General features: G+C 35.0%; 1 protein-coding gene across 2 annotated transcripts in view; it reads left to right on the top strand.

Moving 5' to 3' along the window:
- The window catches only part of Rab6 (RAS oncogene family member Rab6), a 316080-nt gene that overhangs the window by 147854 nt on the left and 153583 nt on the right, over positions 1 to 14643 (top strand). For both annotated transcript variants that reach the window (XM_090414199.1, XM_090414198.1), the window contains exon 4: positions 12735 to 12840. In XM_090414199.1, coding sequence (XP_090270325.1) covers positions 12735 to 12840 — 106 coding nt within the window. The remainder of the gene's footprint in view (positions 1 to 12734; positions 12841 to 14643) is intronic.

The following is a 14643-nucleotide window of genomic DNA, read 5'->3' as shown; positions in this document are numbered from 1 at the left end:
CAGCATCCAGGAATGCATTAGCAGAGCTAATCTCAGGTGGTATAGTCACTTAAACAGAATGGGCGAGGAAAGATTAGTAAAACAAGTGTTCTCTGCCAGGTTGGCAGGAAAACGACCCAGAGGAAGACCAAGATATAGGTATATTGATATGGTACAATGTGCCTTAGACGATAGAAATGCAAGATCTGATAATGATAATATTGGAGTCTTGACAAGTAATTGACTGATTTGGAGGAAAACTGTAGCTAGGAAATTAGTAATGATGTAAATTTTTCATGTAGTACTATCATATCCTGTACACCCCTTGAGGGTACATGTCAGGAATTTGATGATGATGATCTTTTAATGTTGCGCTTCGGAAAATTCACGAGACAATTGGATATTTGTTTAGCTTCGTAATATGAACTTAATAAAAAATTGCAGCATAGTGTAAGCAAGGTTTTATTACTGACTTCTTGATAACTAAACCAGCCAAAGTATGCAATGAGAATTATACTAATGATGTCCAAGAGAGTTCAAGTGATGACGATGTCTGGCCATTCATAAATAAAGAACATCTACGAAATGTTAGTTTTGTAGAGATTGATGATGATTAAAATATACACTTTATTTTATTATGCCTAAAACATTTATGTATTAATAGAGAACTTGGTTCACATTTACTACGAGTTGCCTCAGTCCTGAAAATACTTCAGGTGCAAGCTTTGTTTGCTTACACTTGGGTAAAGGATTAAACTAAATTTATTATAATCTAACAAAGTGGAAAATAAACTTCCAGCATCTTTCTCTAAATCCAGAGTAAATTAATAATAAGGTGGTACACCTTTTTGGCAACTCGTATAAGTAAATATGACCTCTCCATTGCTTCTGCTTTAGTATCAGCACTTCTGGGTTTGGCTCCCACTGATGAGACCTCAATAAAGGTTGAAACCGGTCTGGGTAGCCCTTCCCTTAATGCATAGCATTATACATGTCTGGAAGGAGATGTGCTTTGCATTATGAGAGATACTGAGACAAGGAGTGATGAGAGCTTGATCCACCTTTACTACAAGTTGCTTCAGTCCTGAAGATACTTAAGGCACAAACTTTGTTTGCTTACACTTGTGTAAAGGATTAAACTAAATTTATTATAGCCTAACCAAGTGGAAAATAAACTTCCAATTTATGTATTATGTGCAATGAAGATTACAAACAATTTATAATTTTTTATAAATTTATACTATATATTTGTTTCATAGTTTGTTTTCTTAACTTACATGAATTACCTGAATTAAATAAAAAATATATTTTTATTGGATATGTCATTGTGTATATAATCTTAAAAAAAAAAACGATTTTGGAACCTAACCCTACTTTTTTATGTGATCTGAGTCTCGCTTAATGCGATTTATATAACATGACATTTTTGTGGAACCTAACATCCGCATTATACGAGGGTTACCTGTACCTCATTGGATGTTGCTATAGAACTGGTAACATGTAGGGTAGTGGGCATGAAATGTATAAGCAAATTAGCCAAGTAAATAGGAAAAGGGTAATCATTATGGGTGGTTTTAATTATGGCAATATAGTTTGGGATGACAAGATAGAAACCGGAAGTAAAAGAAAATAAAAGTAAAAGAAAACGAGGGTTACCTGTACCTCATTGGATGTTGCTATAGAACTGGTAACATGTAGGGTAGTGGGCATGAAATGTATAAGTAAATTAGCCAAGTAAATAGGAAAAGGGTAATCATTATGGGTGGTTTTAATTATGGCAATATAGTTTGGGATGACAAGATAGAAACCGGAAGTAAAAGAAAATGAAGTTTCTTGTTTTTTGAGGGACAACTACCCAAGGCATCATGTAACAGAGGGCTCCCTAGGATTTGAGCATCTCGGATTTGATTATCTCATTAGAGGATATATTATTATAAATGATGTGTCAAATCTTCCTCCGTTGGTGAGAGTGATCATGAAGTGATTACCTGGATGGTTGCCAACCATGTGAGGAAAGGGTGTATGTGGAACTACCAAGCTGGCGATTATGAGAAGATCAGGAGACCATTTACAGCTGTAGCATGGAATGAGGAATTCTGTGGAAATGAGATTGTGCTGCTTGGATGATATTCAAGAACTATGTAGTAGAAGAAATGTGTAAATGTATTCCAGTGGGCATGAGATTAAATTAGGTAGGTTTAAAATAGATGAATGAATAGATTAACATGCAATACTGAGAAAAAGAGGCATTATGGAGGCAACATAAGAGGAGTGGTAATAATAAATTCCACGAGCAGTACAGAAAACAGGTAAGCAGGGTGGTTTGGTTGTTAAGGGAGCTAAAGTTCAGTATGGGTAGCAGTTAGCTAATGAAACAAAAAAAAAAAAGATTATGGTTGGATGATATTCATTGGAGAAAGTGGGATAAGGACAACTGCTGCAGAGGATGAGGATATAGTTGAGATATTTAATGAGCAGTTCATAAGGGTCTTTCACCCTTGTCGATGTGACATCATGGAGAGTTTGAGAGCATAGACGATGATGAGGAGAGGCTGACTGAGTGAGGAAGAGGTATGTGATTAATTAAGCAAACTTGGTATTAATAAGGCTGTGGAACTTGATATATCACCATGCAATTTGAAGGAATGTGCCATCTGCCTTGAAATATTTGCTTAATATGAATCTTAAATTGGACCAAGTTCCAAAGGAGTGGAAAGCAGGAAAAATATTTTGCAGCTTCATAAAGGAGGTGACAGAATTCAAGCATCAAATTATAAGCCAATCTGTTTGTCAAGTGTTGTGGTTTAAAATGTTGAAAAGGTTGGTGAGAATCAGGATCCAGAATTGGGTTGGCAACCATAGTATTATCTTTAAGGGACAGCATGGATTTGCTAAAGGGAGATCTTGTTTAATAATTTTCCTACTTATTACAATAAGGTGACAACTGCATTGGACTTAGATGATGGATACACAGTAGTATACTGGGACTTTGCAAAGGATTTTGATCAGTTGCCACAAGATAAGAATGAGAAGCCTCTCATGAGAAGAATGAAAATGAATTTATTGAGCTGTTGTAAGACAACATCCTCAAATAGCATGTGAATTCAAGGTTAAAGAGTGTTAAATTTGATTATAGTGTCAGAGGGCATTTCAGTTGAACACGTAGCTATTCAGCCTCTGGTTGGTGACAGTGATCGTGTGGTACTCACTTAGGAAGTGACTAAGTTTTTGAATATTCCATTCAGAAAAGCTTACAAAGCAGGAAATAATGACCAAATGAGGAGTATACCAAGTTCAGTGGAATGGGATCGATGCTGAATGGGAAGAATATCAACAGTGCATGGGAAACATTTAAACAATACTTAAATAATGTGATATCAGAATGTGTCCCGAGATTTCAAAGAATAAATAGGGTAAGAGTCAAATGAATGTGTAATCTTATTAAGCAAGAGATATGTGTAAGAAAAGGATTTTGTGGAAAGAATACTGTTCATAAGGTTGATATCTGTTATGAAAATTACAAGCAGCAGGCTAGAATAGTCACAACTGTTGTACAGAAAGCAAAGTCTGAATATGATAAGAAACTGGCTCTGCGTGTTAAGACAACCCACAAGAATTTTATCGTTATGCTGCAAGTAAAAGAAAGAATGAATATGGAAGAATAATTCTTCTAAATGAGGATGGTGTTGAGAGTAACAGATGCAGAAGTTGCTGTTCAACTAATGAGTGTCCATTTTGTTAAAAGCTATCAACTGATATATGCAACAACTGAAATTATTGAAGAGTTTCTATTTGCTGAACAACTGAAAATTGATTTGGTTTTACAATTTTTAAGATTGTTGAAGACTCTTTTTAATGATAAAAAAATTCCTCTCACAAATATTGTGTGTGCAACTGATGGAGCACCAGCTATGATTGGTTGTCACTGTGGATTTATAGCACATTTAAAAGATTTAGTTCCACACATCATTACAGTTCACTGCATTCTTCATAGACAGCACTTAGCTGCAAAACATTTTGGCAGTAGACTACATAAGACTGGATGATTTTATTAAAGCAATGAATAAAATAAAAGCTCAGTCATTAAATACCTCTATTTTTTAGGAACTTTGCCATGAAAATGAAGAATAATTTGAGAATCTTTTGCTTCACGCTGAAGTTAGATGGCTCTCAAATGGAAACTGTCTGCGATGCTTTAATGATCCCTATGATACTGTTTTGGAATTTTTTACTTCACGTGATGAGAATATGTGTAATGTTCTAAAAAAGGAAAAGGTTGACGTTGCATATCTTTCCGATATTTTTACCAAATTAAAGTTAATATCAAATTTCAGGGAAGCAACATGAATCTTATTAAAGCAAAGGAAATTATAAATGCTTTCATCAGCAAATTAAGATTCTACAATCAGAGCATTGCAACACGAGATTTTCTGCAGTTCCCAAGTCTACAAATAATATATGATGATTTAATATTGGATATAGATTTGGATTGTTGAGAGTTTATTTTTCACTTGGTTAGACTATAATAAGTTTAGTTTAATCCTTTATCCAAGTGTGAGCAAACAAAGTTTGTGCCTGAAAGTATCTTCAGGACTTGGAGTGAGGTGGTACAACACTGGGCAACTCGTTGCAAAGGTGGAGAAAGAACTCATCACTCCTATCTTAGTATCTCCCATAATGCAAAGCACATCTCCTTGCAGATATGTGTAATGCTATACATTAAGGCAAGGGCCACTACCCATACCGGTTTCGACCTTTATTGAGGTCTTGTCAGTGGGAGTTAGGCCCAGTAGTGGAGACACCAAGGCAGAAGCAGTGAGAGGTCATCCCAACCTATAGGAGTTGCCAAAGAGTGTACAGCTTATTATTAAATTACTCTGGATTCAGAGAAAGATGTTGAGAGTTTATTTTTCACTTGGTTGAGCAAACAAAGTTTGCGCCTGAAAGTATCTTCAGGACTGGGGTGACCTCTCACCTTTGCAGATCCTACTGAGAACCACTACAGGAACAGGATAATGGCTCTGCAGCATCACTGGAATAAATGTATTAGTCTTAAATGGGGATTATGTTGAAAAATAAAAATAATTTTGAAATTATAAATTTGTTTTTTCATTGTTAGGCCGAGAACTTTTCAGACCACTCTTGTATATCTGTTAGATCAGATATTTTGTTCAAGTTCTGAAATTTGTATCCTTTTGTAATAAGAGCTACATAAAGATATCAAAACATCCTACGAATGTCTTAACAAATCCACTCTTTTTCTGTTACATGTGAGATAAATTTACAAAATCAGAAAAAAAAAAAACTTTACACCTTGAACAACAACAAAAAAAAAAAACACCTACACTTTGGAATTAAAGTGATCACTGATTAAAAAAAAAAAGTCCTTTTGTCATCCTTAAAACACATTCAAATTCTTTGCAGACACCATGTTCTCAGGCAATGCACTCCAATCATTCACAACTTTCCATTCAAAAACACCTACTTCTCAATCCCTTGCTCATACCCACCTTATACAGCTTCCAAGGATGACCTCTTGTTTTCTCCTGATCTCCTACCATTATATGAAAATCCTTCGTAAATCTTATAAGAACACCTTACCAACTTGTGCGTCTATCGTATCATCCTTTCCTTCTATCCACTAAACTCTGTAAATTGCATCATCTCAACTTTCTTCAAATTCAACATTCCAGAGACAAGAAAATATTTTGGTCATTTGCCTCTGGATCCTCTCTAACATCCCTTAACCATTTTGAAAACCAGGTAACCAAATCAGTGCACAGTAATCCACATGTGACCTAATCACAGCCTTATACAATGGAATCAGAATCTCCTTCTACAAGTCAGTGTCCTCTGCATCACTGCCAAAATTAGCTGTGTCCTCAAAATTTTAGATCCTTATCCACCAATCACCCCAAGATCTCTTATCAACTTCACATCCAACAATATATCCCCACCAAGAGTAAATTCTACATTCCATCTTTGTTTTCCAAATTTTAAAACCTTACATTTCACAACACTGAACCAGAATCCCCACTCCTATGCCCATTCACTCAGTCTTTTCAAGTCTTCTTGTATGGCCACAAGATCTGCTTTATCCTTCATAGTTCATCCTAACTTTGCATCATCAGCAAACAAATGAATATCTACATTCAAGTAATCCTCTATTATCCTGTCCCTGTAGTGGTTCTCAGTAGGATCTGCAAAATACCCCTCTACAGCTGCAATCACCTCTTGATTTGAAGAAAAACGCTGACCAGCGAAGAAGAGTTTTAGTTTCGAGAAGACATATAAGTCAAAAGGAGCCAAATCTGGGGAACAGGGTGGATGTTCCAACAATTAATAGTGCAGATCCCTTAATTTTCCCATTGCCAAAACACCTTTGTGAGCAGGTGCATTGTCCTGATGAAAGATGATTTTTTCTTCTGCAATCCGGGTCTTTTCTCATGAATTTTTTTGTCTAGTCTGGTTAAAAGATCGGAATAATATTCCCTGGTTATTCTTTTATTTTCAAGATAATTAATAAACAAAATGCCTTTAGCATTGCAAAACACCTATGCCATGACCTTTCCTGCTCATGGAACCGACTTTGGCACTGAACCAACTGGCTTCTGTCCACTGTTTTGACTGCTGTTTGGATTCTGGTGTGTAATGGTGAATCCAAGTCTCATCCATAGTAATAAATTCGCACACAAAATCAGTTTTATTCTTGTTAAAACGCTCCAACCACTGTTTGAGTTTCATGCGAGTGCATTTTTGATCTGCTGTGAGCAAGCGAGGCACCCATCTTGCGCAAAGCTTTTTCATTTCCAATTATTCATGCAAAATATATCCTACATGTTCTTTTGAAATGCCTATAAACTCAGCAATTTCACACACTTTGACTTTGCTGGTCATCCAATACCATATTGTGCACTTGATCGATGATTTCTGGTGGTGTTACACATTTTGGACATCCTTCATGTGGATCATCTTCAAGGCTAGTACGGCCATGTTTAAACTTGGCAGCTCATTTCTTAATTGTCAAAAACAAAGGAGAAGAGTGCCCATAAACTTTTATGAACTTCAAATGAATTTTTTGGTGTTAAACCTTCTTTTACAAAGAATTTTATAACCCCACGATTTCTCAATTTTATCCATTTCAGGGGATACAGACAACACTTTTGCTTCAGACAGCTGTATAAAACAAACTACTTGATAGAATGACTTGCAATTTCACATGGATGCTTATGACAGATGTACCAACTTAGAAAAAAAAATCGTGCTGATAGTGTTGCCATCTATAGTCGAGGCTGAGAACTTTTTAGACCACCCTTGTAGATCCACTATGAATACAAACTTAAAAGAGATGACTAATGAAACGTGACATCAAATGCATTGATAATAGTGAATTTTTCAGCCACTAATAATGCAGTTTTGTTTTTACCATGTCATTCATTGTTATTTGTAGACAGTTTCTTAATTAACTGTGTATTATTATTATTATCCCAAGACTTCATGGAGTCAAAGACTAATCTAGGAGATCTTTTTGTCATACATACCACTCATCATACCTTGCCTTAAATACACTCAAATTCTCTGCAGACACCACTCTCAGGTTCCAATCATTCACAACTCTGCATGCAAAAAAACCTGCTTCTCATTCCCCTGCTCACACCCTCCTTATACAGCTTCCAGGGATGTCCTCTGGTTCTCCCCTCATCTACCACTGTTTGCTGTGAAATCTCTCCAACGTTGATCCTATAACAATCCCTTACTATCTTGTGGGTCTCTATCATATCACCCTTATTCCTCCTATCCACTAGTTTGTAAATTGCATCTTTTCAACATTTCCTCATATCGACATTCCAGAAATCAATAACTACCTTATAAGTCATTTCTGGATCCTTTCCAACATCTCTTCATCCTTTTGAAAACCAGATTACCAAATATGTGCATAGACTTCCACGTGTCGCCTAATCAAAGCCTTATACATTGGAACAAGAATCTCGTTACTCGTACAAGTCAGTGTCCTCTGCATCATTCCCAGAATTCTTTGTCTTGTCATCACAATTTTGGCAACATGTCTCCTAAATTTCAGATCTTTATCCACTATCATCCCAAGATCTTTTATTTCCTTTACCTCAAACAATATATCTCCACCAAGTATTGAACTCGTATCCCCATTTATGTGCCCATTCACTCAATTTATTCAAGTCTTCTTGTAAGGCCACAACATTTTCTCTACTGTTTATAGTTTGTTCCAACTTAATATCCCCATCCAAATCTTTGCCAATATCATTAACTTACAGGTTAAACAGCAGTGGCCCTAAAAACAGACCCCTGAGGCACACCAGTAGTGACTTTCCTCTTCTAAGATATTACTTCCCCAATGCACAACTTTCTGATCCCTATCAGATAGCCAGTCTTCGATCCAATGCGCTAATCTAATATTCAACTACATCTGCAGTTTATCATGTGGTAATCTATCAGAAGCCTTTGCAAAATCTAAGTATACTTCTGTGTATCCCTCTCCTATGTCCAAGGAAGCAGTCACTTTGTAATAAGTAAGTAGATTACTAAAACATGACCTCCCTTTAGCAAATCCATGCTGTCCATCAAAGATAATACCATTGTTGTCAACCCACTTCTGGATGCTAGTTCTCACCAGTTTCTCCAACAATTTAACCACAACACCTGACACACAGATAGACCTATAATTTGATGCCTGAGTTTTATCACTTCCCTTATGAAGTAGCACAACCTTGCCCTCCTTCCACTCCTTTGGAACTCAAGGCAGTTGTCAGCTTTCTGGCACATTCCTTCAGAATACATGGTGATATATTATCAAGTCCCACAGTCTTGTTAACATAAATTTTTGTTCAATTCCCCATACACTTCTTGCTCACAGTCAGTCTCTCTTCCTCGTCGTTAACTGCTCTCAATCTCTCCATGATTTCAAATTCACAAGAATGAAAGACATTTATGAATTGCTCATTAATTATCTCCACTATATCTTCTGCAGCAGTTGTCCTTATACCATTTTCTCCTATCAGTGTCATCTTTCCATAATCTTTTTTTTTTTTTTTTTGCTTGCTATATATTGAAAGATCTACCTAGGATTTTTTTTTTTTTTTTTTTTTTTTGGCTTCATTAGCTAACTGCTGCTCATACTTCACTTTTGCTACACTTACCAACCAAGTCACCCTCCTTACCTGGTTTTTGTAATAACCAATTCCTCATGGAATTAGTTATTACCATTTCTCTTATGCTGCCTCCACAATGCCTTTTTCTCTGTATTGCATTCTTAATCTCTTCATTCATCCATCCATCAATTTCACACCTACCTCATTTAACCTTCTGATCCTTGGAATGCATTTAGACATTGCTTCTACTAGATAGATCTTGAATATCCACCAAGCTGCATTCACCTCTTTTCCAGCTAACTCCTCATTCCATGATATACCTGCAAGCTGTCTCCTGAGCTCTTTATAATCACCAGTCTTGTAGTTCCACATATACCCTTTTCTCACAGAGGTCCTCAGACTGCTGACAACCACCCAGGTAATCACTTCATGGTCATTCTCATCAACTGGAGGGCGATTTGAAACCTCATTTATAATTACATCCTCTGATGAGATGATCAAATCCAAAACCTTTGATCCTCATGTGCCCTCTGTTACATACTGTGTGAGATAGTTGTCCCTCAAAAGCTAGAGAAACTCATTTTCTTTACTTCCAGTTGCTATCTCATCATCCTGGTCTATATTGCCATAGTTGAAAAATCGCATATAATAATCACCTTTTTCTTATTTGCTTGGCTAATTGGATTATACATTTCATATCATATACACATTACCAGGTCTATAACAACATCCAACCAAGTATTTCATTCTATTCACCTCTCACGCTATACTGCCTCAAAACCACTGGCACTATTTCCCTCTTGCATCTCTACTTTGTATGGACATAGCCAGTGGTGAGCTATAACGGGCTCGCCCAAGCCCTTTGTTAAATTTTTCTCAAATTTGCGAGCCCCTTGTTCTTCTTGTTTACTTTTTTTATTTTTTCAAAAAAAAAAAAATAATAATAATTTTTTGAAATATATTAAGCGACAAACTCATACGGTAACCTAACAAAGTGATTTTATTAAATAAAATATTACAGTTACTGTTACCACCATTTTACAAGTAAGAATTCACTTTTGGTAATCGCATATAAATAAATAGGACTAAAATAATGCCCCTTGATTGGTACCGTTGATTATCACTTGAAGTATAAAAACAAAAGAGAAATATAACGTACTTGAATATTATTGTGTTTAGATAATATTTATTTATTCTTTATAGATTGTTTGTCATAAAAACTTTTATCACAAACAAAAGAAATTTATTTTGTTTATAAAAAATACGGACTACTTCATATGTGCGATTATAAAATATTTTATTCTTATTATATTTTGATAGTTAATGTTTTTCTTATGTAAGAGATAAATTAACACAGATGATTATGTGCAAATATTTCATGTTTAGATCATGAATATTGTTTAAAAATGATAGCCTTTGCAGGTTGATTGTCCCCGTCATACTTTTTGATTGGCATTTGTACACAAGCTGTATTAATAAAAGTTTTTGTGTAAAAATACGGCTTTCTTTTGCTCGACGATGCGAGCACTTTGTTAAAATTTCCATAGCTCACCACTCGATAAAACTTTCTCTATGATCAATAGCACTCTCCCTCCCTTTTTACCCTTTCTATCCTCACGAAACACATCATACCCTTAATATCTGTTCCTGTCAGGATGTCATCCTCATCCAACCATGTTTCACTCATTCCCAATAATTTTTGGGTGAATAGACTCAATTAATGTGATCATTTCATTTGCCTTGTTTCTTACACTTCTAGCATTTGAATACAAACACAGCAGCTTATTCTTTGATCTATAGCTAGTTCCACTGACACCACTTACTTGATTGACTTCATACTTAACTCAGACTATTTCTTTTTCTCCTTATTCATCTTTGAACCTTCTTCAGATCCAATTGTTTTCTCTTCATCCCAGGTCATCCCCTTACCTTTTTGTCTACACATGCATTCACATCCCCTTGGAGCATCTACCTTTCTCATGCTGTTCTTATATAAGAACTGTAATAAGATAATATAAGAAACTGTTCTTATATAATATAATTTATTCTTATATATATGTGTGTAGTATGAAATTTGTGAGAAAATGACAGGCAGTGGATCATTTCTGTTTTTGTAATTAGTGCATAAAAACATGATATCCTTTAACATCACTCAGGAGAGGTGGGGGACAATCGTTCTCTGTAAATTCACCGGATTTACAGAGAACGATTAATTCCCGTATTAATTCACTACTTTCATGTGATGAAAGTCCATATATTTTCTCCACTATGATTACAAGGGTTATAAACTTTGGAAAACATCTAAATTTTATATATTTATTATGAAGCAGTTGTATATATGTGGATACTTAGTTTCTCTGTTTAACTTTTCCTGTCAATTAATCAATTATCACATGGGACACTACTTCTAGCACCTGTAAACACACACATACATAGTGACATGAATACTGCAGGTATCTGCTTCACATAAACTAAAAAAGACAATGTGGCAACCTTTTCATTACTGCAAGGCTTTCATCTGTAGCTTAAACTAGAATCTGTGTCAGAAAGTGCCAGTGATGTTCCAAAAATTTCAGCAAGGGGACTTAAGCTTGAAAGATTTCTCTCGCTCTGGGCTCCCTGTCTCTCTCTCAGTAATGATATGCTGGAAAGTGCTACTGAAAGAAATGACAATGCTACACTTGTTGAAGATTTTGTGCAAAACTTTTGAACATCTAGCAAAAGATCTTAATTCATTGCTATTTTCAAGAACTTGGAATAGTGTCTAACCTTGGCAAGTGGGTTCCTCACTAACTGATGAACAACAATTGAAGAGAGCACATCTGCACTGCTCTTCATTCTTGAGAGGGTTCAATCTCTGTTTTTGAGTTGCGTAGTCACTGGTGATGAAAAATGGATACGTTACAAGAATGTTAAGTGCTAAAGGCAGTGGGTTCATTCAAGGGGAACCGGCTAAACCTCAGCCAAGACCTTCACCCTCAGAAGGTTTTGTTAAGTGTTTGGTGGGATATGGCTAGTATTATACAGGTGGAACTCTTGCCACAAAACCAAACATTCACAGCTGAAGTATACTGTGAACAACTCAATTGACTGAATGAAAAACTGAAAGAAAAGAGGTGTTCTCTGGTCATTCGAAAGGGTGTTGTTTTTCACCATAACACACACCCTCATAGTGCAAGAATTACCTGTATCAAGATTGAGAAACTTGGCTGGGAAAGCTTCCACATCCTTCATATTCTCCTGATCTTGTACGTTCAGATTACCACTTATTTCAAAGTTTGCCACGTTTTATTAATGAAAAACAATATACAATACATTAGAGGCAATGAAATTTAGCCTGTGCAACTTCTTTGCCTCTAAACTTCCTGAATTCTATAGAAATGACATTATGTAGCATTGGAAGAGCATTATTGATTCAAGTGGAGAATATATGCTTGATTAAATTAGCAAGTGACTTATCTTCTTCTCAAAACTGAATGCTAAAAACATTACTTTTGGGATGACCTGATACTAATATGTATATTTTGACCAAGTTTAATTTTTTAAAAATTACTTTTCTGTACTGATTGCTTTCCTTATATTGTAACATTTAAATTTGAATAATGTGTAACTGTTATAACTTGAATTTAGGTGAGACTTCAACTTTGGGACACAGCTGGACAAGAAAGATTTCGTAGTCTTATTCCTAGCTATATCCGTGATTCTACTGTAGCAGTTGTGGTTTATGACATTACTAGTAAGTGAAAAACTTGGTCTCATCATATTTTTGTACAGTTCATTGATCACTGAAATCCTTGCGTGAGTGAAGAATTAAAACAGCATAACACAATATTAAGTAGAGCATATTTTCATTTCTTGAAATAAGTTTTATAAAATTCAGTCATTGTTATCTTAATTTATGTTAACTTATAGAGCAGTAGCTAATTTTCTTCTTAAAAATCTTAATAATGCTCTTTATTTTAATGCCATATTTTTGTGAAATCTGATTCCATGTTACTCTTCACATGACTTGTTATTCAACAATTGTTATAACCTGGTCAAACCTTCTTTTGGATTACCAGTTGTACTATGATCATAGCAGCTTTAGCAATCATTTTTAGAAGCCTTTATTTAGTGCTGATTAAAAACAAAACAAAAAAAAAGTATGTTGTAAAAGCCCTAATCTGGTTGATATTAGTTTCAAATATTTTAATTTGTACACAAAAAATGGAACTATACACCACTGCCTCTCATTACAGCCAACACTGTTGGAGCAAGTGATATCATCTGCTGTGAGAAATTATTAAAAGTTTCCTGGCCAAAGCCACCAAAAAAAAAAACATGTCATTATTTCCATGCCATTCCAAATGAAATTACTATAGCAAACCATCTACTGTAACAAATAGATTTAAAAATCGAGATGCAAGCAGATGACATAATAATAAAATTAAAATAATGGATGACACATTATGGAAAATATGTAATGTTTACAGAATTTTCAGCTAAGTTTCATATACCCATTATCAGTACAGTTGAAAAAAGATAAACATTATGAATAACACTTAAATTACAAGCACATCAACTGCCTGAGGATAACTATCTACAACTCTTAGAATTCAAAGAAATAAATCTGTATAATTACAATTTTATGAACACATGAATGAAGAGTGTTATTTAGGATGACTTCCCAGAAGAAAATAACTTTTGTGTAGGACTTTAGCTTTATTCTAATGAATTCTATACCTCATTGACAAGGTGTGGCTGCCTAAACCAGACTTATCAGACTCTTGAAGCCAAATATTCTCTTGATGTTCCTCCAAACAAATCTGAGCTGAATGACCATCTGCCTGTAATAAATGTAACAAAGGCCACAAGAACAATGGATTCTGTAAACTCCAAGATGAAAGAGAGGAGGATATTTATCTTTCAGAGAGACTAGGAAGGAAGTTATTTTACAAACTGGATGGAAAGAAACTCAGAAGTCAATTATTATCAGTGTAACAGAGTGTTCCATTAGTTCCCACAAGCTCGCTGTAGTGAGAGTTGGCTGAATAATTTCCTTCTGATTTGATTTTAAATTGAGTTTTGTTGCATTAAACTGAACCATCAACTTGCAGTGGAATGTCTCTACTAAGTATTTCAGGTGAAATTTATATTTAAAAAAGAGACTAAGAAAAATTGTGGAAAAGGAAGCTTGGGGTAGAACAAGCTAGGTTCAGTGAATATAGGGATTGTTAGGATCAATTTTCACTTCAAAACAAATAGTTCAGAAATCATGAGAATATAACAAGTAATGTAATATAAGTTTAAGTTTTGTAGTACTGAAAAAGGCATAACAAGAAGCCTATGCTATAATTGATGTGAATGGTATACTTTACAGAGTAGTACAGTCTATATTAAGTTTTAAATCAGTAGTTAGAATTGAAAGCGACAGGAAGATGATTTGAAGTAAAATCAGATGTTAGACAAGGGTGCACACTATCTCACTGTTATTCATCATTTATATAGATCACATTATGAAGGAAAGTGACATTAAACCTGATATCAAAATTGGATCATG

Source organism: Typopeltis vanoorti, chromosome 24, assembly GCF_054136105.1.
Source record: "Typopeltis vanoorti isolate ZY-2024b chromosome 24, IOZ_Tvanoo_1.0, whole genome shotgun sequence".
Lineage (NCBI taxonomy): Eukaryota > Metazoa > Arthropoda > Arachnida > Uropygi > Thelyphonidae > Typopeltis > Typopeltis vanoorti.
The sequence above is the reverse complement of the archived record's forward strand: the minus strand, read 5'-3'. Positions and strand labels throughout refer to the sequence as shown.